Source organism: Equus caballus, chromosome 6 (genome assembly GCF_041296265.1).
Source record: "Equus caballus isolate H_3958 breed thoroughbred chromosome 6, TB-T2T, whole genome shotgun sequence".
In the NCBI taxonomy this organism is placed as follows: Eukaryota; Metazoa; Chordata; class Mammalia; order Perissodactyla; family Equidae; genus Equus; species Equus caballus.
In genome coordinates, this window is record NC_091689.1 from 66,597,980 (window position 1) to 66,624,047 (window position 26,068).

At 33.7% G+C, this 26,068-nt stretch overlaps 1 protein-coding gene across 42 annotated transcripts in view; it reads left to right on the forward strand.

Moving 5' to 3' along the window:
- CCDC91 (coiled-coil domain containing 91) overlaps window positions 1–26,068 on the forward strand; it is a 376,603-nt gene that overhangs the window by 223,658 nt on the left and 126,877 nt on the right. For 37 of the 42 annotated variants that reach the window (XR_002808691.2, XR_011440005.1, XR_011440006.1 and 34 more), the window contains one exon: window positions 14,441–14,548. The exons of the other annotated variants lie outside the window; for them this stretch is intronic. Coding sequence is in view for 34 of the 37 variants with exons in the window: in XM_070271143.1 (XP_070127244.1) it covers window positions 14,441–14,548 (108 nt within the window). In the remaining 3 variants the exon portion in view is untranslated. The remainder of the gene's footprint in view (window positions 1–14,440; window positions 14,549–26,068) is intronic. 42 annotated transcript variants of the gene reach the window in all.

The following is a 26,068-nucleotide window of genomic DNA, read 5'->3' on the forward strand; positions in this document are numbered from 1 at the left end:
TACATATGTTCTTCATTTAAAAAATGATGATCCTGGGATCAGAGAATACGTAGGAGTCATAACATTCTCTTTATTCTCACTATATGGACAAGAGTTAAAGATTCATTTACATCATCTTGTATAAGAGTACTTCAACCCGTGGATCATTGCTGATTTCTTTTTCTAGTGCTTTTCTAAAGTGCAGGACTGTTCTTTTGCATGATTAAATTCTGGTATTGTACCTCTTAATGAATTTTAGAATAAGTTTTGAAGTTTCGTTTCAGCAAATCACCATGGCTTCAAATAGTAATTTAAACCTTAAAAATCTATATGCCAGTCTTATTTTTCCATTAGTAACCAGATAAAAACGTCTCCTGAAGTTTTAGTAGATTTTGATTAGCATATCCTGTTGTACTAACACCATTCAAATGCAATAACACTTTTTAAAGCTCCCAAGTGATTTGTTCAGCAGTTTCTGATTAAAAAATAGAAGTAAATTATGTTATGATTTAAATTTCTCACAAAGAATTGAAAATTCTCAATCACCTTGAATTAGTCCTCTATTTAAGAGATTAGCTGACCTCATCAAATTGGAATTCTGTTCTTTTTGTAACTCTTTATTCATTCAACTTCAAATCATCCACTGCAGGAACTGGTAAAGAAAATCTGCAACTTAGTGCCATATTTAAACAACTTTAAAATCCAAAGTTATTTTGTATTATTGTGTGTTATGTACTCATATTCTTATTTTTTCTACCTTTTATAATGACATGTAAAAATTTATGTATCTTTATGAATTTCTGAAGGGGTGCTGCATCTCTGCAAAAATTTCTAGTTTAGGAGTGCTAAGTACTTCTGTGAGTAGATCTGATTGATTATTTTGAAGTCAGACAGACCTGGATCAAAGCCCCAGCTCTGGTACTTACTAAGTGTGACCTTGGGCCATTTCTTATATATGAATTTTAGTTTTCTCATTAGTAAATAAGGGAATAAACCATAGAACCTATTCATAGGAGTGTGGTGAGGATCCAGTGAGATAATGAATATTGTATGGACAATAATAATGCTGTTAATAAATATTAGCTATTATTAATTACCATTATTTATACTTAACATGTCAATTTTCTGACATAGCAATTTCAATGCCTTGTCATTGTCTTACAGCTGATTATTAATTAATTTACTTCTCAAAGTAATACAATGTGGATTTTTGTTTCAGTCTTTTTAGAAATATCCATTTAAGGCAAAGAGATGGTGGCCCAGCCCTTCATATTCCTGGGCTCCTGTGAAAAACCCGGCATTTTTTTGTTCATTTAGAAAATAAATAGCTTGCTTCAGATTGATGAAAAGGACATATGAAATTCTGTTAAAGTACAGAAGGAAACAAAGCTAAAGCTAATATGTTACATATGCCAACTTTCCCCATATTGTTTACTTAATTTTGTTTATTTTTTCTTTCATGTCGTGATTTTTAAAATCTTTTATCCTGATAATTAACAACAGTGAAGTAAATGTAGATCTTGGAAGGCTTTCCATAGCAGCATGCCACATCTAAGAATGTTTACAAGCAGCGTAAGAATTTTCCTTTACTTGTTTAATTGGGCTTTTGTCTTGAAATTGTCATTCTCGAGTATATACACTGGCTCAGACTTCACAGTTATTATGTCTGTAGTTTTCTCTATCAAGATTACTATCCAGGATGTAGAATATCTTAATTTTTTTTAAAAGATAATGAGTAATCATTTTAGTGTGATACGTTTTTGTTTAAGATGGCCTCAACAGTTGTCATTGATCAAGATATCTTAATCCCTTGTTCTCACCTTTTGCAGCACATGATAAATTACTTTTATTGGTTTTTAAAAATGCATATGCCAAGGTGGGTTTCTTCTCTGGAAATTCCAAAGTGGTTGATGTAGGTCGGATCTAGGTGTCTGTATTTTCTTTAAAGTTCTGGAAGTTGTTATGCTAGGAAGGGTGTTGTTAATCATTGTCTTATCCCTTCATACTTATTTGTCTGTCAAAATATTGTATTTCAGCCTGGTACCATTTTTTCCCATTTTATCATCTAATATTGAACCTGTCAAGGGTGTGTGTGTGTGTGTGTTTCCCTTGACATTGGGAAATTTTTGCATACAGAAAGATGTAATTCTATAACTTAAAGAATTAAGGTGCCTGTCTTTTAAAGAGAAAGTATATCACTATCTCTACCTCTTGCATAGATAGGTTTGCTTCTTATTTTTCTTTTCAGAAGTGTCACTGTATACATCTATACAATTAATACCCTGTATCTAAGCACTTGAGGTAAAACCATTTTAGATGCTGCCACATTCTTGAAATGACTTTTCTTTTTATCCTAAATAACTTTTGGCAAGAATTTTCCAAGGAAAGTACTAGTTGACTCGGTGTGTGAAAGTTCAAAGCTGAAACTTTTGCTAACATGCTGTTAACAGTGAGTGGAAAGTGCTCAAGAAATTAAGTTCAACATGTTGTTTTTATTTTATCTTATGTTAAGCCCAGTTCATTAAAAATTCCAGTTGGACTCAAGTAAGATATGGACATATTTTTTGGTTAACATTTTTGTTTTGCTTCGGTATACAGAATCTTCTTTTTCAAAGCAATGACAATAGACTCCTTCCCTTCCCTTTTTTTTTCTTTTAATCCTGATGTTCACTTTAAAATAGATTAGTTAGAAAAAGAGCTTTCCCTTTTGAAACTCTTCTATACAAATTTTCAAATTTTATCCTGAAGTTATATTTACAAGTTATTTTCTTGGTTCTGGCTCAGCTTGTTTGTTTTTCGAATTAAATTATACTCTGTTGTTTAAATTTAAAGGATTTAGTTATTTTTCAAATCATAGCAGATAGGCTAAGTGTTGAAACATCATTGAATTTTAACATAGTAGATTGGCAAAAATGGAGATTAGAAAATAGCCTGAAGCATGCAAAAAAGAAAATGGAGTTTTGTTTGATATTTATATAACTATAACTATAATGTGTATAACTAGAACTATAATTATAACTATAATGATTTAAGGTGTATTATATTTCTTGGCCTTCTTGTGGGTGCCTAACCTAAACATTTTCTGCAAAAGTGTTTTGGTGATATGAAGATTGGTTTCTGGTCATCACATTCGTCTTGATGCTAGAAGAGTTTTGTATATCCTCGTCTCAAACTGTAGAGCTATATTTTCTTGCCTTGGTATATTATGTGCATGCATTTGCCAACCAGACCTGTAAAGGTTAAGTATGCCTTAAGTACGTTTTGGTAAGGATTACTTTGAATTTTAGCAGTGTACCATATGTTAAATGCCAGCTTGGAATATCACATGCCTGCTATATTTCTTTTTTCAAAAGCATCCACTTGCTAGTATTTTATTTGAACTCTTGAGTTGTTTTGTACTGTTTTATAAGGGGGAACATATTACATTTAGGAGACCAATTTTTCCCAGGGTGTAGAATTACTTGTATTGTATAAAGTTTTGCTCCAACAAGGTGGGGGGGGACAACTTTGTTTTTTCTTCTTGTGATATTTTCCCCTAATTAGAGATTGCTAACTTTTTGTGCAAAGAGGGAAGAAGTAAAAATTAAGATATGGTGAGACCTGTCATATATCTTTTTTTTTGAATTTCACCATTTTGTTAACCCAAGGATATGAAATAAGTTTATAGTTTTAGTTATTTGATTGAACAAGGATTCTCATAAATTCCAGCTTTTATCGTATGATCAGATTTTTCCTGGACAAATAAAGATTTTTGCAGTTGCCAGTAGAGTTTGGCCTAACAATATGCTAGATGCTAGTGATTGGTTTGGAACTAACGACTTGGCTTGTCCATTCTTATCCCTCCCACCAAACTTAACCTCAGCGGAGGATTGAGAAAGGTTTGGTAGTTGAGAATAGTTCTTATGTGCCTCTGAGTTTCCTGGGCTAAGCCAGAATTTTGCATGCAAGGCTATTCTTGTGGTTTTTCCAGCCGGGCCAAAACCAAAAGGCATTGGAAACCTTGTAAGAAAACTGTTTTAATATAGATTGAAGGCTTTCGTTTATATTGTGACTGGATCCACAGCCTGATGGTCAAAGGACTGAAGCGGGGAAGACTTCACTCTGTACTGAGAATACAAATTTTAAATTTCTGCTGCAGAGCATACCTTGAAAAATCCCTCCAAAGATAAGTAGTTTTAAATGGATAGGGTTTATTTAGTTAGTTGTTTATTAAGACGTGTAAGCCCTGCCTTTTCCCCATTGGTTATTATGGCTTACCTTCTAAAATGCACTTTAAATGTTATGGGTTCCTTTTTATATCACATCGTATTAATATTTATGACTAATGTTGATCAGACTTGAAAATTTGATCAATGTCAGTCCTATGCCACCCAGAAACTGATTAATAACACATTTCTACTTATTATTATAAAAATTCAGGCAACTGAATCATAAGTATCTTCCATCTGTAATGATTTTGTCTCTCCGTATTGACCTGAATGTGGCTTGACCTGTTCTCGTGGGGTTGAAAGTTTTTCCAAATCTTCGTTTTATCTTAGCTTATTCAACAAATTTCTACATCTAGGAATAATGCTAGAAGAGTGATTATATAGCAGTATCTGTAAAGAATATCATTTATGTAACTATTCCAGTCAATAGAATATATAAATTATGTGGTTCTGAATCTTTCATTATTCTAATGAACAGAATTGTCAGTAAGGTCTATTTGGATACAGGCATTTTCAATTTTAGATAGTGCCTGAAAAGTGTTACGTTATTAGATTTTAGGAAAAAAATAATTGGTGTGTGTGTTACAGATTTATTTTTATTAATTTTTCTTGGCCACCGATATTCTAGTTAGTGAAAGGCTGCATACCATAGTTCCTAGAGGCAGAAAAGATAAACTGATGGAAGTTATCATTATACTCATTTAATTTTCTAAGTCCAAGTAAGGATATGTATGCAAAAAACTACTTTTAATTTTTTAAATTTCGTGCCTGTTTGAAAGGATATAAGAGAGGAATGGTTAACTTTATTCTTTCCTTTGAACTATAAAACTCAGCCTCTCAGCAAGGAAAGCAGAGATATAAGAACCAGTGACATTTGGGAAAATACCATTTTAAGATGTCTATCATCTTTCTAATTAGTGTGCAATACAGCATCAGAATAGAAGGCTGGTTTTGATTTTATCTTTAAGTTCTAGTTAAGTTCATTGTTGGGGAAACTTGATGTATGAGAATATAGATTTTATACCAATGATAAATTATTAGGGAATAGAATTATTTGCCTTATTATTTTCAAAATACTTTATTTTTTTGGCAGGGTAACATACACATGCAATACAAAATTCAAAAGATATACAAGAATGCCTAGAAAAAATTAAATTTTTCCCCCATTACTGTTTGGGTATCAGTCCCCTTCTACTCCTCAGGCTTTATCTTTTCCAGAGGTGGGATAACTTACTTGAATTTGTCATGTCTCTGATTTATAGTGAATTGATTGTCAAATTGCTTTATAACAGTGAGATAGGAACCATTTGAGGAATAATTCATATACAGTCTGATTTAGTCCATGTAGTCAAAAGCACCAAGTCCAAAGATTATCCTATTTTGGTGTGTTAGCAGGATATTCATGTAGCCAATTTTTTAAAATAATTAATCCATTATAACAACATAATCTGGGCTAATGTTCAGCCAGCAAACACTACTTTGTGCCATCTTATAATAATGAAACACTTCCATACCAGTTCATATATTAAAAATTTCTCCGAGCCCCTTTGAAGACTTTGTCCCTTCCCATGGGACTTCCCTAAGCCCACACAGTCAAGCTAGAGCTTGGCACCGCAGGGGTCCTCTGGCACCTGTTCCAGTGCTCCGGATGGCACTTCTCATTGGTGCCCAGACCAATGGATTTTAAATATTTTACTTATCACCCTAACATAATCACTTCTGTAATATACTGTTAACTTTTAACTGGAAAAGAACCCAGTTGAAGTATCTCACATTGCCGTTGAAGTTCACAGTGTTATTCTCTTTATAATCAAAATGAAAACGTAAAGCAAAATTTAATCTTTGTCAATATTGGTTTAAATGAAACCTCTAATTTCTCTCAATGTTGATGACTTTTCAGTGTGAAAAAAATTCTTTTCTGTTCTTTGAGATATATATTTGATGAATGCATCTCAGTTAATTTGGAGGAAATTCTTACTTTTAATGGTCTTAAATCTAGTAATTTAAAAAATAATGTTGATCCTAACTTGAATCCACATAGCATGAATTTCATTTATCATGAAAAAGTGAGGAATTTAGTTCTCAAAAATCAGCAAATGGTTAGAGAAAATCCTATTTTGAAATATCATCCATATAAAGAATTAAATTAACTCATAATTTCACAGAATTCCTTCATTACTGATGGAGAAGAAACTCTATTATTCTCCACATTTATTAGATGAGGAATCACAATGCCTTGATCCAACACATATAAGCAGATGAGGAGTTTTAAAGAAAAGCCAGGTCACTCAAAGCTTGATGCAGGGCTCTAGTCAACAAATTATACTGCTTCCTTGGAACATTAATGCCTGTGTATTTAAGCCAAACATTCCTGACATCTAGATGGGTTTCTTTCTTTCTGTGGTCTCTGATGTTTCAGAAAATGAGATACTTAGGTCTTTAGTTTTTAATAACCAGGTGCTTCATTTAATCCTGTGAACGATTCTGAAGAGATTCTTTTAGTCAGAATTCTTCTTTTCTTTCCTTCCTTTCTTTTTTCTTTTCTTTTTCTTTTTTAATTGAATCTGTAGCTCTTATTCAAGTCACAAGGAACAATGTTGTGGCATCTGAGGGAGAGGCATATCCATATGGCAGCTTTTCAGAAGTTTAAAGTATCTGGAAGGCAGACATGCAGAGTCTCTGTGCTGAACTTAATTTTAGAAACTTCTTAATTTTAATGTGTTGTCCATGGCACAAAAGAAATTTTCACTGGGAGACTTTTGTGGTGTTTGAGGTAACAACTCTTATGTTACTAGAATCCCTTAACAACAAGGCCAACAGGAATGCTGCCCTCTGTCCTGAAGATTTTCTTTGGCTTTTACTGCCTCCAAAGCACATTATAGCATGGCTAGACAATATTGAATTTCCATGTTTAGATCTACACCCATAATTTAACATTTTTCTTTTTGAATTGTACCATTGCACTGTGATTCAAATACATAAGAAAAACCTGAGAATCATTGCAGTTGCAAATGCTTGAGATCTGTAGCAGGGTAAATTTTCAGCAGCCTTGCTACTTTTGAAAAGTAGTAGTTTCACGATTCCATTACTTCTCCTTTTTTAAATTAAGGAAAAAGGAAAGGAGAAATGTTTTGTTTTTAATCCATTTTTTCTATAATTTTAGATAATAGCTTCTAGCCTACTTTCTAAAAAGAAATATGACCAAATCCATCACTATCACTCCTCAGACATCTGGAGTTTACTCCTGAGAAATGTGCACCTTCATTTTCCCCAAGGGTTGAACTTACAGGATCTGAATGTTGCTCAACTTTGGCCAGCCTGGGTAGCAGGAGACCATGAACCAGAACTTGAATTTGAGGACAATTTTGAGTAAATGAAAGCCTTGAGTCCAGGTTGAAATCCTTCTAGAGAATTGCACTCCCTGGTCCTTTTTACATTGTACTTTTAAATCTCCTCTCAATGATAGGTTTTAATCACATTATTTCTCTTTGTGTCCCAACAAAATTTTCTAAAATGTCTAAATACTGTTTTCAGAGATAATCTAATGTTTTTCTTTCAACACAACCACATCTGTACCTTAATTGGATTACTCACTCCTCAGAGGTCTTTAAAAAAATACATATTTATATGTATGATATATCAATTTGTGTGTTTGTATAATATATGATATATCAAACTATCAGTTTCTCCTCCCAAAGTACAAGCCAACAGAGCTATAGATTGACATTTTAGATGCCAAAATTGGCAGAAGATCTCTTTGATTAGCCAAGAGTCATTGAACATTAAGACAAATTGGAACCCAAGATCAGCGTTCAGAGCCAAAGGTAGTCAGCTGCCATCATTTGGACACTATGTTTTTGTTATCATAGTCCTCGTTGGCAGTTGATTCGAGATAAAATGGAGAACGTAAGTATTGAAGAAGAGCTGCATGCCAATTGACAAAGGGTCCAGATGACATTTGAGTATGCATTACTTGCCCTATATACTTCTAGTATATCTGTGGCACTTTTCTGTGAGAATATGAAAAACACTCAACTAGTTCTTATTGGGATTAACTCCTTCATTACCAGAGAGAATAATTGCATTAGTCTTAATACTACTGAATAAAAAAATGTTCTTGCATGGTGCACTAATTATAAGTTTCTAACTTACTTGTATATGTGTAGCCCACAAAAATCACTGCTGCATATTTTTATTCTTACAAACTGTCCATTGTTTGAGAATGTTTTGATAGCATTGAGTGCTTTTGGTACTTTGCAACAGTGTTTGAAGGTATTAAAAAATATATCAGATTATAGAAACTTTCTCATTTAAAGCCTTTAGGGTTTTCTCATTGCAGTTAGAATAGAATTTAAATGCCTTTCCATGGTTGTGCATGATTCTGGTCCTCTACCTACTTTTCTGCTCTCTGATTCACCTTTTTATTGTGGTAACATTTGTTTATAACATTGTATGAGTTTCATGTGTACATCATTATATTTCAATTTCTGTGCAGACTACATCATGTCCACCACCCAGAGACTAATTACCATCCATCACTGTACACATGTGCCCTTTTACTCCTTTCACCCGCACCTCTCCCTTCCCCTCTGGTAACCATAGGGCTCCCCAAGAAGTTTGACCTGTTTAAGGATAAAAAGCAATCTGGTGTAGCTGTAGCATCTGGTGGAATTCCTTGGATCATGTGATCTACCTCGGCCTTTTTTCTAGTTCTTGAACTCATCAGCCTTATTCCCACCCTAGGATTTTGCACTTTTTCCTCTGATGGGAATCTTCTTCCTACAGACTTTATATATGGCTGAGTTTTTTTCACTTGTGATACCTCAACTTTTCTAGAGAGCTCTTTCTTGACTATCCTCTCTGAAAATTTTCTCCTCCATTATTCTTTTCTTTGTTATCCCTTTTTGTTTTCTTAATAGCCATCAGAAATGACTTCTTTAGGGGCTGGCCTCGTGGCACAGCAGTTAAGTTTGCATTCTTCTGCTTCGGCGGCCTGGGGTTTGCCAGTTTGGATTCTGGGTGCAGACCTATGCACTGCTTATCAAGCCATGCCATGGCAGGCATCCCACATATAAAGTAGAGGAAGATGGACATGGATGTTAGCTCAGGGCCAGTCTTCCTCAGCAAAAAAAGAGGAGTGTTGGTAGCAGATGTTAGTTTAGGGCTAATCTTCCTCAAAAAAACCAAAAATGACTTCTTATATAGTCTACCTTCCAAACTTCCTTGTTCTCTCCACCCTCCCCATCCCCTTGCTAATCCCCTTGCTAATGCTGTAAGCTCAGGAGAGGCAGGCTCATGTCTGCTTTGTTCATTCTGTATCCCTAGTGCCTAGAACAGTACCTGGAATAAAGTATGTGCTTAGTAAATATTAGTTTGATAAATGAAGAATGGATAAATAATTAAATGGTTGATAAAATAGACTAAGTGCTTAGTTCATGAAGAGAAATTCACTTTACCAGGATAGAACAGCTGAGACAAGCAGGGAACTGCGTAGGTGGATCTGAATCCAGTTCTTTGTTCCACTGAGTCTTTTCATGTGATTTTGGGCACATTTCCTCACTTCAGTGTCTGTTTCTTTATCTGTAAAACAGGTATGTAGAACTCATGGAAAAAGATGGATGAATGATTGAGTAAAATGGCATTCATCATTTTTTTCAAATGTCAAGTAGGCTCTCCTTTTGAATAATAAACTTATAATATGTTTGAAATTTTGAGGAAATATTATAAGGCTTGCTAATAGTTTAATAGCTTTGCAGAATTCAAAGTAATATTATGCTTAAAAAGAGTACTTACACCAGAAAAAACATAAAAGTATCCTTTCAGAGTTTTAACTTACCCTTTTGCAGATACCTCTTGGTTTTGCTTATTTTATTTTTAGTTACAAATTGGAAAATGTCTGAAATAGACTTTTGAAAAGCAAACTGTGATACTTTTGGAAGAAAGATGAAATTGTGCTTGATTTCAAATGACCCTTTACAATAATTAATTTGTCTGTAACTACGGTAGTCAAAAAGCTAAACTGAGAATATAATTAACATCAAAGTTTTAATAGTCTCTCTGTGAATAGAGAAATAATGAGGCTTGGAAATACTGAAATTATGATTAATTTCTTCAGTTCATTCAAAACATATTTGTCAAATGTCTTCTATGTATTAGGTACTGTTGTGGGTGCATTGGGTACATCAGTGAATTAGGCAAAGATTCCTCTTCCCCTAGGGCTTAAATTTTAGTGGGGCTATTTATTATACATTTTTGCCTCTAGCTTGCCTCTATACATTTAGCCTCCATAGCTTTATACTTTTCTCATATGCTTTATACTTTATTCTCATATGCTTTATACTTTTACTCATGTACTTTATACTTTTTATACTTTTCTCAACCTTTATACTTTTCATTTGTAAAGTATAACTTAGAGAACGAAATTTTCTTGCAGCTTGTAAAATAATCTAATTACTGTTGCCTAAAATTAGCTATGAAGTGTTCTTTTAAGGTTATGTACTAGATACCAACATGATATTAATGTTTTGGAGGCCATCTGGTTCTTTAGACACATCTGCTCTGCGAATCTGGATGAGTCATTTAATTTGATGAGTCTAGAATCAGATCTGTAAGAATGGACTGTTTAAAGGGAGAAGAAACACAGGATTTGATGGGACAATGGGCTATAGTTTGAGTTGCAGTAGTCTACTTTGACTGTACTTCTCTACTGAGTTAAATTCCAGTGTATATTGAGTTCCATTAAAAATAGATATCTACTGCTTATCAGTGTTGGTTGGGGTGGGGTGGTTTTTGACTTATCTTTGTTTTCTATGAGTCTAATAATTGTAGAATTTATAACATAGTTTTCCCTCTGAAGAGTTTGTAGTCCTTCACACACACTATTTTATTTACTCAGAATATATCCTGTGGAGTAGAAAGAATGGGTATTCCTAGTCTAAAATAATAACTTAAAAAATTGAGATCCCTGGTAGGGATTAAATATGTTCAGCAACAAATTTGCTAACTGAACTTTGGTAGTTACAGTTTGAAGCAGAGTGAACTTTCCAGTGAATATCGGTGCTGTTCATCCTATGATCTTTAAAAATATTAATCTTAGTACAAGGATCATCACTCACCAAGTAGCTATTGCATGTGTCTACTGTGTATGTACAAGGGACTCTGTAAGAAGCTGTGTGTGATATATAAAGATGAGTAAGATATAGTTCCTGTACTAAAGGAACAAGGAGTCTTGTTCACATCTTTAAAATTATTCTTAAAGAAGTATGGTAAATAGTTTTCCTCAAGCTTAGTGACTTTAGTTCCCTGGGATGATACAGAAAATCGCTGATAGAACTGAGGCTAAAACTTACATATGTTGAAAATTAACAAAATGTTCCTTGCCTTTGATAGCATTTTTCTCATTATAGAATGTTTGTATACATCTTTGTTTTTCTGCCTCTACATACCATGAGAGTCTTAATGCTTTATATGTGTTGAGAATATTTTTAAATAGCTTATAAAGGAAATAATTCTTTTATGTATCTTTTCATAGTATTGTATAAGACCAAGAGAAGACTTCTGTTTGTCTTTGGTATCTATAGAGACAATTACAGAGGGAAAAAAATTGCAGGAAAGTGTTAAGATTAATATTCATTTTTATACTTAGAATTTATCAGAAATTTAAAGACAATTATTAGGGTATATTACATTGGAAAATAAATTTCCAGTTATGTAATGATAGATCAAGCCATAAAAGCAGGTAGCTAGTACCAGTGTGTATTTGTAAGTATGTCCATAATGGTTAATATTCTAGTTGTATGGATAGTTTTTAGAAGTTACCTCCTTTGTTTAGAGTGTGCATTAATAATCCCATTGTTGATTTTGTTAGTGCCATCGAGTCGATTCCTATTCCTAGTGACTTTGTGTACAGCATAGCAGGACCCTGCCCACCAGGGCTGGCTCATTTTTAAATAGTGTAGGCTAAATTTTTAAACAGTCTTGTTATGGCATACAAGGTCTCTTAATATCTGGCATCTTCCTACTTTCTACCTTCTTGCCTTACTATTTGCCTCCACTATTAACTCCAGCTATTCTTATCCATTTAATGTTCCCTGTGTTTAGCCCTGAGCCTTACAAGCAGGCTTCAGGCATCTTTTCTTTCTCGGATACACTCCTTACCTATACCTGTGGTGTATAGTTATATAGAGAATATTTCTAAACAGTAGACTGAAGTCAGTGAGGACAGACTTTTTTTCTTTTAGTCATTATGTCCCCAGTCCCTATCTTCATTTCTCTTTTGTAAATGGGTGGATTTAAATAACTGAATGGGGTTATAGTGGGAGGTTTGAACTATATGAAAGGCTGGCTACTTTTGCACAGCTTTTCTCTACAGCTTTGGCTCTTACTTGACTCATTGTCCTATGGTGATTGCCTCCTTGAAGTTGGAAGAAAATGAGTATAAGGTGTACAAATCAATAACTAGAGGGAAAAAATACTATTGTGTTTCTCAATTATGATGAGAAAATATTATTGTATTTCATTAATGTACCCATCCTTCCAAAGGATGTAGTCTAATTGGGTATTTAATAATTGGGTATTTAAACTGTGGGATTATTTGGAACCATGACAAATAGGTAAGTGAAAACAGTTCTTTCTCTTAAGCAAAACAATTCTATCATATCCCAAGTCCCAAAAAAGCATGACACTGTTCTCTCTACGAAAGATGCTGTGAATATACCCAAGGGAATTATCTGTAACTGTACTGTTCTTTAAATTTTCTAAAGTCCAACAAGTAGTATGTTGTATTTACCAAAGGTAAATTAGAGCTGGACATTGTCTAGTCATGGTTTAAGAGGTTACATTTTGGTGCTTTATGTAAATTAATCATTATGGAATCTTTAGAGGACGTATAATGTAGAAATGAAGACCTAACGCAGTTCTTTTAAGCAGTTCTTTATATTTTGGTTAAACCTCAGTCAGAGCTTTATTTTCCTTTACTAATGTGCTAGTAATTCTCAAGCTTCAGAGTGACGACTGTTGAATTATAGGAGTAGTAGCATCATCAGACAGTCTAACATTTACAAAAGAAAGTTAATTTTCTGAAAATTTGAGACTCATCCAGAGGTTTTAAAAATATTTTTGTCTCAGTTTTTAAAGATACATGCATATTTAGTTAGCTTCTTAATGCATGTTGTTTCCAACCAAGTAAATCTATTTTCAAAACAGAGATTATTTAAGAGATTTGGCTTATTTTTCTTTTCTTGGTGAACGTGCCAAAGATCTGTTTCCTATAAGACATGTGTCTGTTTCAACTTACTATTTTGATTATGAGTAGTTTATTATCCAGATAGACCTTCAAAATAGAATATTTGCTAAAGAGTTCTTATGGATATGGTTGAGTGCATATTTTAGAATGATTTAGGATTTATAAATAGCATGTTAGATAATATTGGCAGCATGGTAAGTATAACATAGAATGCTTTAAAAAAAAAGGAAAGGAAAAAAGATGATAATATTCTAAGCATCTCCAATAAGGAAGTGAGCGGGTGGAACATCTTCAAACGCTGATTTGGCTTCGCTTAGAACAGTATTAGTGTCTTTATATTTAACTGACTGAGGTTCCAGCATTTACACTACCCACTTAAGTTTCTCCAGTCTCCCAAATTTTATTACTTTTTCTGAATACTGCCTTGAGATTCTGACTTCCACGCTTTGACTTATACCTTTTCACATTAGGGGCATGAACTTCCTGGGGGGTAGTTCCTTTATGTTTGAAATTGCTCAGAATTTCCATCTGCTTTTACTTGACTTGTGGTCTTGAAGATCATGCTTGGCCCATGGGGTATTACAGTGTGCCGAGAGGATGTGGAGTTTTGTCAGCCAGTGAAATATGTCTGGTTTTTTTCTTTTTTTTTTCTATTTTTCAGCAGCTTTCATACACTTCTCATCCTGTGTGGTCTTCACTAAACAGAATTTATATTTAACAGAACTACTCACCCTCTTTATCATCTTCTATGACTTGGCCTTTTTTAAGGAAAAGGTGTGTGGAAGGAACATCTAAGCCAAAAACTCGAGTCTTGGCAATAGGAAAGCCTATAACTGAAAGCTTAAAGTAGTGTTATATATGAATGTACTTCAGTATTCACAAAAGTGTATTTTGTAATGCAGAAGAGTATCATATTTCAGGTATGTACAACTGTCAAAAAAGATTCTCATGCCAACAGTAGACTCCAAGTTTTGTTTGTGATCCAAATGACTTTTTTGCTTGTTTTTAGGCACTGCTGCAGTCTTCAGTTAAACAACAAATAGAAGCTATTGAAAAACAGTACATTTCTGCAATTGAGAAACAAGCACACAAATGTGAAGAGTTGTTAAATACTCAGGTAATAAAATTGCACATCCATTATATATTTATACTTTTCTTCTGACTCTCCTCCCCTGAGAGCTCTATAACTGTTTATTCAGTTTCGTGCCATTTACTTTCCTTGGTGTATTTTGGAGAAAAAAATATGCTTATGTAAACTCAATGTTAAAGTTTGGGAATTTTATGATAGACTAAAAATAGGATTAAAGGCCTGAAATACATGCTTCTCTCTCAAATTAATGATAATTCTTATCTTAATTTCTTGGTTAAAATATTATTCATCAAATAACAGAAGCAAAGAGGTGACTATAAGTATGTTATGGCATGTGAAATGATTTCTAGTGATATAAAACTGATAAATAATATTTGAATTTTTTTAAGTACTTATTTATGTTTGAGTTACCTTTCGTTGCATATAGACATTGATTTCTATTTGAATTTTTCTGTTGAATTTTTTTGATTTAATGTCTTAGAAGTCATTAAAAACATGGTTAGCTGATTTACACTAAACAATTGAAGAGCGTTTATAGATTTGTCATAGTAGAAATAATATACGCAAAATGTTCCTAGTAGTATTTTTGAATAATGTAAAACTTGGCAGGTGAAAATAAAATCACCTTTATTTAAAGAACCTAGTTTATATCATGGGAAGGAAATAGACTAAGAATTAGGAAAACAGAATTAGTTGTAGAATTTAAATGGAGATTTATAAATATGCCACCCCATCCCCAAGATTAGGGTCAGTTCTATTAATTATTTTTTATCGTCATTTAAATAAATGGCTTAGAAGAAGAAATACACAGAGAATTTTATAAATTTGATGTAACAATTATACTCTTGGGTAGTGAAATACCAGGTTGTCAAGGTATGAAATATATGACTTTGTTAATGGACAGAAAAATCACAAAGAAGAATTAAGGTCATAGAACTGTGAAACCTCCTAAGGCATGTGCTAGCCAGGACAGACCAGGTTATGCCCTAAACTCGCTGGCTTCAGACTGCAAAAATTTATATCTTCCTTATGCTACATAAATATTGAGGGTTATTTTGGGGCTCAGTCTCATGTTGTCTTCACCCTGGGAACTAGCCTGATAGTGTAGTTCCTATGTAGAACATTACCTGTGACCATTGCAGAGTAAAAACAAGCCCAGTCAAATTTCCGACCAGTAATTCAGTATTCTGGACTGGAAATGACACTTCCACTCCTAATTTATATCCACAGTGCCCCACCCAATCATAATGGGGCCCAGGTAGTGAGATCCTGCTGTGAACCTGGAAGAGAGAGAGCAGGAAATATTTAATAAACAGCACTAGTATACCACAGTCTGCTCTTTCGGTCACCAAATATTTGCAGTCTCCATCTCACAAGCAAATTTGCTTATCCTGGCCCCATGGGAAAAAATGTGAAAGTTTTCTCTCGCTGTGGCCTCAAGTCTAGGATCTTTGGATGCTAGATGGGGAGTGATGTGCTACAGTCTCTACATTATCAGCTCTAGATATATAGTCCCTTTTGACCTGAAGAACTAGAAACTAAAATACCTGTTGTTTACCCCAAACTTGTCTAGTGCATAGCGTCGAGATAAAGGTAGGGTATTTGCTGTCAACACTCTCAGTAAGAAAGATGAGGATCAGACGTGCACAGCTACCATTAATATGCAACAATTCTAAAATCTCTATGGACAGATTAAGAATCTCTGACTTGGGGGTAGGATTGCTCTTTGATTTACCATGATTCTCTTTTCAGGCTTTGTGGACAGGATCTCTAGTCCATTGTTCTTTGTAGATGCTAAATTTTTCAATATCTTTGTTGGCTGTATCTAATGTGAGTATTTGAGATTATACCATTTCTCAGCCTGCTTCCTGTCTATAGAAAATTGGGAGCCTTGGGTCATTTTAGGTAGCAAATGGTCACAGTTTAGAGTAATGGTTCTTCTTGCTTCTTATCTGTTTGATTACAATCAGATCCATTTGTCAAAGGCAAACCCACAGTTATTTTAGAGACCTACTTCCTAGATTTAATGTGTTTGTATGTTTCTATCTTCGTGCTTGCCTGTCTGTGTCTCTTTTTCTTATTAAAGATTACTTTGTCAAACTTTGGTTGAAGAAATCGCAGTGGTCTCTTTTCCCCAAACCATTTGATCCAAATGCAGTATGTACAGGACAGTCACAGCCTATTGGATCTTTGTTTAGCGATACTTTAATCAACTGAATCTTTAACAGTGCATGTGACTAACATACTCTTGGTTTAAAACTTAAATGCAAGGCTGAATTTAGTTGGTCTTTGTTGCTCAAAGGCCTTCTTAATTGTTTATTTTATAAGTTGAGCTTAGGAAGGTGGCTATCCCTGCAAGCCTCCACATTTTTGAACTTTTCCTGTTACCTGGAATTCGATGTTGGTGAATTGTCTTTTTCTTGTGAAAACAATGCTGAACTTGTCTTTTTTTAATAATGCCTTGTCAAATATAGCCAACAGCAGAACTGGTAAATGAATTCAGCAAAGTTGCGGTTTAAAAGATTAACACACAAAAATCAATGAACAATCAGAAAGGAAATTAAGGAAGCAATTAAATTTACAATAGTATCTTAAGGAATACTAGGAATAAAGTTAACCAAGGGGGTGAAAGACTTGTATACCAAAGACTACAAAACATTGCTGAAAGAAATCAAAAATAACCTAAATAAACAGAAAGACATCCCGTGTTCATCAATTGGCAGTATTTGGTGAAGAGCACTCAGAGCTACCACAGGACTTGTAGAGGATCATAAGCAGTTCAGTGTGATGAAATGGTATCTAAAAATCCAAACACTAAAAGAGGAGATGATTAGTAGGTAAAATCATGTAAAGTGTAAAAATGATGACCCCACACTTGTTTTTCAAATCATGTTTATTGAGATGCCATTTGAAATTTGAAATAAGTAAATTTATTTTAACAAAAGTAATAGCTGGGTGGTTCCTTAGGAATAATTTGGTTCAACCTTTTGTGTGTGGGGCGGTGTGTGTGTGTGTGTGTCTCTCTCTCTCTCTTTTTTTTTTCTCAAATTAAGAGTTTAAGGGAAAAGGAAATTAACGCTAATGCCAAGTAGTTACAAACGTGCACTCTGGAGTCAGATATCCATTTATTCCAGCACCATTTATAAAAAAGAGTATCTTTTCCTTCATTGTATTACACTAACATCTCTAGAGAAAATCATTTGACCATATGAGTGCAGATTTTGTTCTGTTGATGTAGTGTTTTTCAACCTTGGCGCTATTGACATTTGGAGCTGAATAATTGTTGTGGGGACCGTCCTGTGTGTTCTAATATTATTAGCAGCCTCCTTCACTTCTACCCACTAGGTGCCATATCATGCCCTTGGTTGTGATAACCAGAAATGTCTCCAAATATTGCTACATGTCCCCTGGGAGGATGGGGGTGGTTAATCACCCCTCGATGAGGACCCCTGCATTGATCTAGTTTTCTATCTGTACACCAATACCATACTCTTGATTAGTATAGCTTTATTGTAGGTCTTATATTATGTAGTGTAAGAACTCCAACTTTATTCTTCTTGAGAATTGTTTGACTAGTCTAGGTAATATGCATTTCCTTATACATTTTAGAGTTAGTTTGTCAATTTCCCTAAAAAAGCCTACCGTGATTTGACTGGAATTGCATAGTCTATAGGTAAATTTAGAGAAAATTGCCATCTTAATAATATTGAGTCTTCCAATATCCATGCACATGGTATTTTTATCTGTGTATTAGTTCATATTTAATTTCTCTCAGTAATGTTTTATAGGTTTCAATATATAGGTCTCAGGCATACTTTGTTAAATTTATTTGTAGATGTTTCATTTTTAGGATGCTATGGTAAATGTAATTTAAAATTATATTTTCAGATTTTCTTTGCTAGGATATTAGTGCAGTTGGTTTTTGTATGTTGATATTCATCCTGAGATCTTGGTAAATTAACCTTTTAAGTCTGTAGCTTTTTTTTCAGTTTGCTAAGATTTTCTTTGTACCTTGTTATGTCATCTGGGAATTACTCAGTTTTACTACTGTGTCTGCAATTTCTATGTTTTTCATTACTTTTTCTTGCCCTAATTCACCTGCTAGGACCTCCAGGATAACATTTAATAGATGTGATGACAGTTGGCATCTTGACTTATTCACAATCCTAGAGAGAAAGCACTCAATTTTTCACCCCTAAGTGTTATGTTAATTATAGGTTTTCCATAGATTCCATTTATGAGGTTGAGGAAGTTATATTCTGTTACTGTTTTGCTGAGAGTTTTAAATCATGAGCAAGTGTTTAGCTTTTGTCACTTTATTTTTCTACATCTATTAACATGATTATGTGTTTCTTCTTTTATATTATTAATATTATATATTCTATTAATTGATTTTATATAGCAAACCACCTTTATATTCATGGGCTAAATCCTATTGTTAATGAGAAATTATCCTTTTTATATATTGCTGGATTCAGTGGCATAAAATTTTGTTGATAATTTTTGTCTATGTTCATGGTGAATATAGGTATATAGTTTTTTTTTCCTTGTGATATCTATTTCTGGTTTTGATATCAGAGTAATACTGGTCTCATAAATGAATTGGGAAGTATTCCTTCCTCCTCTGTTTTGTAAAAGGATTTTAATAGGATTAATATTACTTCATTCTTAAATGTTTGGTAGAATCCACTGGAGAAGTCTTATGGGTCTGTAATTTTCTTTGTGAAAAGGTTTTTAATTACTAATTTTCTATTCTTTAGTAGTGTTAGTAATCTGTGTCTTTCAAGGAACTTTTGCTTTGCATCTAGGTCATTAAATTTATTAGAAAAGCATAATGTTCTCTTATTCTTTTAGGTGTCTGTAAGATCTATAGTGATGTCCCCTCTTTCATTACTGATATTGGGAATTTATATCAATTGGTTTAGGTTTATTTATTTATTAATCTTTTTTAAGAAGCAGCTTTTGGTTCCATTGATTTCTTTGTTTTTTATTTCATTGCTGATCTGACTTTTATTATTCCTTTGAGTTTAATTTGTTCTGTTCTTTATGATTCTTAAGGTGGAAGTTCAGATGTATGATTTTAGAGCTATAGATTTCATGCTGATCACTGATTTGACTGCATCCCACATGTCTTGATATGGCACATTTTCATTTTCATTCTGTTCAAGATGTTTAAAAAAAATTTCTTAAGGTTTTTGTTTGGCCTATGAAATATTTAGAAGTGTGTTGTTGACAATGTTTTCATGTTTTGGGATTTTTTTCTAGCTTTCTCAGATTTCTAATTTAAAATTTTGTGTATTGAGAACATATTGTCTGTTAAATCATTTCTTTTCAATTTATTGAGACATGTTTTGTAGCTTAGCATGTATTCTATCCTCATGAGTGTACTATGTGCACTTGAAAAGAACGTGTATTCTACTGTGGTAAGATAGAATGTTCTACAAATGTCAAATTAGGTCCATATGGTTAATAGTGTTTTTCGGTGCTTGAAAATTCAATAATTTTATTTTCTTATTCTTTCAGTTACTGAGAAAGGAGTGTTGATATATCCACCTATAATTGGTCTTTTCCTTCTTTCAATTCTGTCAGTTTTGTTTCGTGTATTTTGGGTCTTTGTTGTTGAATGCACATGGATTTATAATCACTATATCTTCCTATAGTATTTCATGTCTTAAAGTCTAGTTCGTATTATATTAACATAGTCAATTTTGCTGTATTATGCTATTTGTGTGCTTTTTCATTTTCCATTCTTTTACTTTAAAATTATTTGTGTCTTTGAAGTAAAATCTTTTGTCAACAGCGTGTTATTCTATCTTGCTTTATATTCAGTCTCCCGCTCTCTGCCTTTTGATTGGAGTATTTAGTCCATTCAATTTAAGATAACTCTTGATATGCCTGGATTTAAGTCTGGCATTTGCCATTGTTTTCTATTAGTCTTACATGGTTTTGGTCCTCTGTTCCTTTCTTACTCATACCTTTTGTATTAAATATTTTTAGTATACCATTTTAAATTCTGTTGTTGTCCTATATTTTAACACGTTGATGGAGCTATAATTGATACATAATAAAGTTCACATATTTAAAGCATTTTAATAAGTTTTGGCATATGTAAAAACCCTGTGAAGCCATCAACATAGTGAAAGTAATGAACATATCCAGCATGCCTAAGGATCTCCTTGTGTTTCACTGTAATGTTTTTTCCCTCCCTGTCCTGCTCATCCTTCTTCATTCCTAGAAAGTCACTGATATAGTGACTGTATAGTATGTAGTCTACAGAATTTTTATTTAAATGAAATTATGCAATATGTACTTTTTGCCTTTTTATTGCAACATAATTATTTTAATGTTTATTAATTTTGTTCTATGTATCAATAATTTGCCCCTTTTTATTTCTGAGTAGTGTTCTACTTTGTAGTTATACCACAGTTTATCCATTTGTTTGTTGATGGATATTTTGATTGTAGCCAATGTTTGGCTATTATAAATAATGCTGCTATGAGCGCTTGTGTACAAGTCTTTGTATGAACCTATGGATAAACACCCAGCAGTGGAATGGCTAGGTCATATGGTAAATGTATGTTAAACTTCACTTGTGGTAATGCTTTACATTACACCTTTGGTCAAGTGTCTTTTCAAATCTTTTCCCAATTTGTTGTTACTGTTTGTTTTCTTATGATTGAGTTTTGAGAGTTCTTTACATATTCTGGATATAAATATTTTATCACAGTCTATGGCTTGTCTTTTCTTTCTCCTAATTTATTTCTAAGAACAGAAGTTTTAAATTTATATGAAATCCAATTTATCAAATTTTTTTCTGTGGATCATTCTTTTGTCATATCTAAGAAGTCGTATCTCCAAGTCAAAAAGATTTTCTTCTGTGTTTTATTTTAAAAGTTTTAGTTTATAGTTTCAGATTTAGAAACTATCCAGTTGATTTTTGTTTATGGTTCTAGATATGGATTGAAGTTCTCTTTTTTTTGCACATCAATGCCCAAGCGTTACAGATTTAATTGCTGTAAAGACTTTTCTTTCACCAGTGAATTTCCTTTTTACCTTCATCAAAAATCAATTGTGTGTGTGAGTTTATTACTTAACTCTCTGTCACTTCCATTTACCTATTTGTCTATCTCAACTCCAGTAACTACACTGTTTATTTACTGTAGATATTTAATAAGTCTTGAAATCAGGTAGTGTTAGTCCTCCAATATTGTTCTTATATTTCAAAGTTGTTTTAGCTATTCTAGACCCTTTGCATTTCCACGTAAATTTTACAATCAGCCAGTCAGTTTCTACAACAAAGCATGCTGGGATGTTATGAACTGTATTTACTTACACTCTGACATCCAGTGTGTGGATTTTAACACCAAGCAATTCTCCACTTCTCTGTGGACACTAACTGGGTGTCTTACAAGTGAGACTACCTACAGTTAGTGCACATCCTGCAGGTTAAGGACTCAGTCCCACAAGAGTACCCCCACTTCAGACGCCAGTTGCAAGTCCTGGGCCTACCATACTCCTGACTAACTGGCTATAAGTTGGGAGTTCCCGTAAGCCCCTTCTCAGGCCAGTCGCAAGTTCCCAGACCTCCCGTATTTCTGACTGACTGGCTATAGATTGGGGGTTTTCACGACCCCCTCCTGAGGTTTGATAATTTGCCAGAATAGCTCAGAGAACAGTAAACAAAGTTTGAGTATCTTAGTTTTCACTAATGATTTTTGATTGAAAGTACTATATGTCACTTCTTGGTCAAGGTGGTTAAGAAGTATGTGGGCTCATCTTCCTCTTTTGCCTGTAAGAGAAAAACAATAAGATCTTTGTTAATGGCATAAGCACAGGTGTGAGGAGATTCGATCTGTGAATTACCTCTTGGAGGGAATCTGTCATTCAGGAACATTTCCATGAATAAGAAAGAATAAGTACTGAAATTTTTGGAATTATTTGTTGGTAGCTAGCATTACCTTCATACATCAGGACTCATTTGGCTTCATTATCTTTCAAAAACTTTTATACTGTTAATCAAATATATTTTTTTTAGAACTCAGACTTTATCACAGTAACATCTAGAAACCTGTTGCGAAGTTTAAAAAGTTGAGAAATATTATCATAATAAATAAATGTGTCATAATAATTATGTATTATCATAATAAATGAATGTAGGCAAGAAGTTAGTTTGGATTCCAAGCAAGTAAAAAGTTCTTGTTTTGTCTGTGTGTAGGGCAAGGTGGAAGGTAAGAGTTCATTTTGGTTGAAAAGTGGGGTAAGACTTAAATATTAATGGATGAAAGTATCCAAGAATATAATTCAAAAGAAAAAAGTATCCCAGTATTTAAAGAATTCGTTTAATTTTTAAAATTTACTTTGAACTACATTACTTTGAAATATGTTTAAAATGAAAGAAAATTATATCTGGGTTTAATTAAGATTAGCACATGATTCTTTTCTGTATGGCACAGGCATTTGATCACACTTGAATGTTATCTCTCTATCTGAAAAGATTCTTACTAAGGTCTATGTTAATATATAGTGGTTATGATCAATATCAGAGATGAGATTTAAAAACCTAAGAGTGAAGTGGAAAAAACAGTGTTGAAATTAAAAGTTTTAGCATATTTTACAAAATAACTGTATTTTTATTCCTGATATTATTCACTATAAAAGTCATTTGAATATAATTATCAGGATACTTTCTGAATATTCAGTAGTAATGAATGATTTTTTTCTTTTTTCTTGGAAACTGGTTGGTGAGAGAATTTATCATGAAGCAGGAATGGCCCTTAGACCTTGTTTCTGGATGAGGAATCAGCACCTAGACAGCATTCCCCATCCTGCTCCTACTTGGGGCTCCCAAAAATCTCACACAGGAGAAAAGGATACTAGCCTTTATATCTAATAAACTTCTGAATTGCTTTTTGTCTTTGTAGTGTTGTTTCTGACAGCAAAGGGTTATGCTCCGTCTCTGTTATTATTGTTACTGCACTAGCTTGGTATGTATAGGTAGGAGCTGTTTTGGGAACTGTATTTTTCTTTTACCACATCTTTCCTACCCAAAAGCTTCTTGTGTGTAATCAAGGTGTAAAGCTGTGTGTGTGTGTGTGTGTGTGGATACTGTTAAGGAACAATTATTCTGAGACTTGTTACAATAGGGTAGGGGAGACTGTTCAGGGCAATTGTGATAGATATCAAGACTGTTGCAATAGGGAAGAGAGATCAGGCTCAACTCCAAATACAACAACAAGTGGGGATTTAAAGCCAGGGACACAGGTTGGGGGGATTGGTGGATGGAAAAGTACTATGAGACGTCAAGGGTAGAGAGATGTCTTACTAAACTGATATAACAGAATTCTTGCTAGGGGCTGGCCAAGATGTTTAGATATCAAGGATGGGGCAAGAGGATTTAATTAGATATGGAGAGTGATCAGATATGGGTAAGGGTATGGGGAATTTAATTAGATATCTAGGGTTGGGGGGATTCTCTCTAAACTGATTTAGCAGGAGTTTTGCTATGGCAAGGACAGGGGCCAAGATTGAGACCTCTTAGAGAAGAGGGCTTGGAGGAGCCTGACTGAAGTTTGGTCAAGAGATGTCTTAGTACTCATCAGGACTCAGACAGACCAATCTATATTAGTAATTATATACATATTTATTGTATGTGTGGTATCAGGTATATGAGCGATTATACACATAAGAAATCGCCTCTTCCTTCTCTTGGTCTTTGTCTTTGCATTTAGTTATGTTGCTTCAGTGGCCTCTGTCTCATCTTGTTCTGTGCTTATATCTGTATCCCTTGAGCCTCTCTACCCCTCTTCCTGTATTCATTAACATCTGTTGTCTGTGATGATCAGTCCCTTGAATAATGAGAGAAGGAACCTATATCAGCTTCTAGATATTGGGCCCGGAACTTAGGGTATTTGCTTTCACACATTCTTTCTATTCAAAATGTGTGTTATTGACTTTTTTCCTTTATTTTTCATTTACAAAAAGCTATAATTTGCATACAGTAAAATTCATTCTTTTGAAAGTACAGTCCTATGAGTTTTGATAAACACAGTCGTGTAAATACTGTCACAGTCAAAATATACAAGAATTCCATCACCTCAAAATATTTCTCTATGCTATTTATAACCAGTATTATTTTTCGTCCATGATACGTAGCAATTACTAATCTGTTTTATGCCTTTATAATTTTGCCTTTTCCATATCATATAAATGGAATCAAATAGTATCTTGCCTTTTGAGTCTGATTTCTTTCACTGAGTATAATACACTTCAGATGCTCCCTGTTGTACATTTACCATTAATTTGTTCCTTCCATTACCAAGTAATACTTCATTGTGTGGATGTGCCACAATATTTTTATCTATTCACTAGTTGAAGGAAATTTGGGTTATTTTCAGTTCTTGATGATTATGAATAAAACTGCTATAAAACATTCACGTGCAAGTTTTGGAATAAACATAAATTTTTTTTCTTTTGGATTGTAGGAGTGAGATTGTTGGTTTTTAGACAAGTGCATGCTTAACTTGATAAACTGTCAAACTATTTTCCAAAGTGGCTGTGCATTTTATATTCCCACCAGCAGTGTGTGAATATTTCAGTTCATTTGCATTCCCACCAGTTCTTGATATAATCCTGTTTGTTTGTTTTAATTTAAGCTGTTCCTGTAGCCCTGTAGTGGTATCTCATTGTGGTTTTAATTTGCATTGACTTGCATTTAAGTTGTATTCAATTTGCATTTGACTAATAATGTTAAGCATCTTTTCATGTCCTCATTTACCAGCTGTATATCTTCCTTAATGAAGTAACTGTTCTCTTCTTTTGATCATTTTTTTGATTGTTAATTTTCTTATTTTGTTTTGACAGTTCTTTACATATTTTCCATTCTCGTCCTTTATCAGATGTGATTTTCTCCCAGTCTACAGCTTGACTTTTTATTCTTGTAACAGTGTCTTTGGAAGAACAGACGTTTTTAATATTGATGAAGTTCACTTTATCAGTTTTCTCTTTGTTGTGAACTGTACTTTTGGTGTCATATTAAAGACCTTCTTTCTTAACCCAAGTCAAAAAGATTATAGGGGCCGGCCCCATGGCCTGGTGGTTAAGTTTGGCTCACTCTACTTTGGCTGCCTGGTTTTGGTTCCTGCGCGGACCTACACCACTCATCAGCAGCCTTGCTGTGGCAGCATCCCACATACAAAATAGAGGAAGATTGGCACAGATCTTAGCTCAGGGCAATTCTTCCTCAAGACAAAAGAGGAGGATTGGCAACAGATGTTAGCTCAGGCTGAATTTTTCTCAGAAAGAAGAAAAGATTTTATTTTCCTCTGAAAGTTATAGGTTTTACATTTGAGTCATTTTTGTATATGGCATGAGGTATAGAACAATGTTTGTTTGGGGTTTCTTTTTCATATATGTGTCCAATTGTTCCAGAACCATTTATGAAAATCCTTTTCTCATTAAATTGCCTTTGCACCTTTGTTGAAAATTAATTGATGATGTATGCATGGATCGTTTTTTGGACTATTTACCTTATTTTATTGCTCTATATGA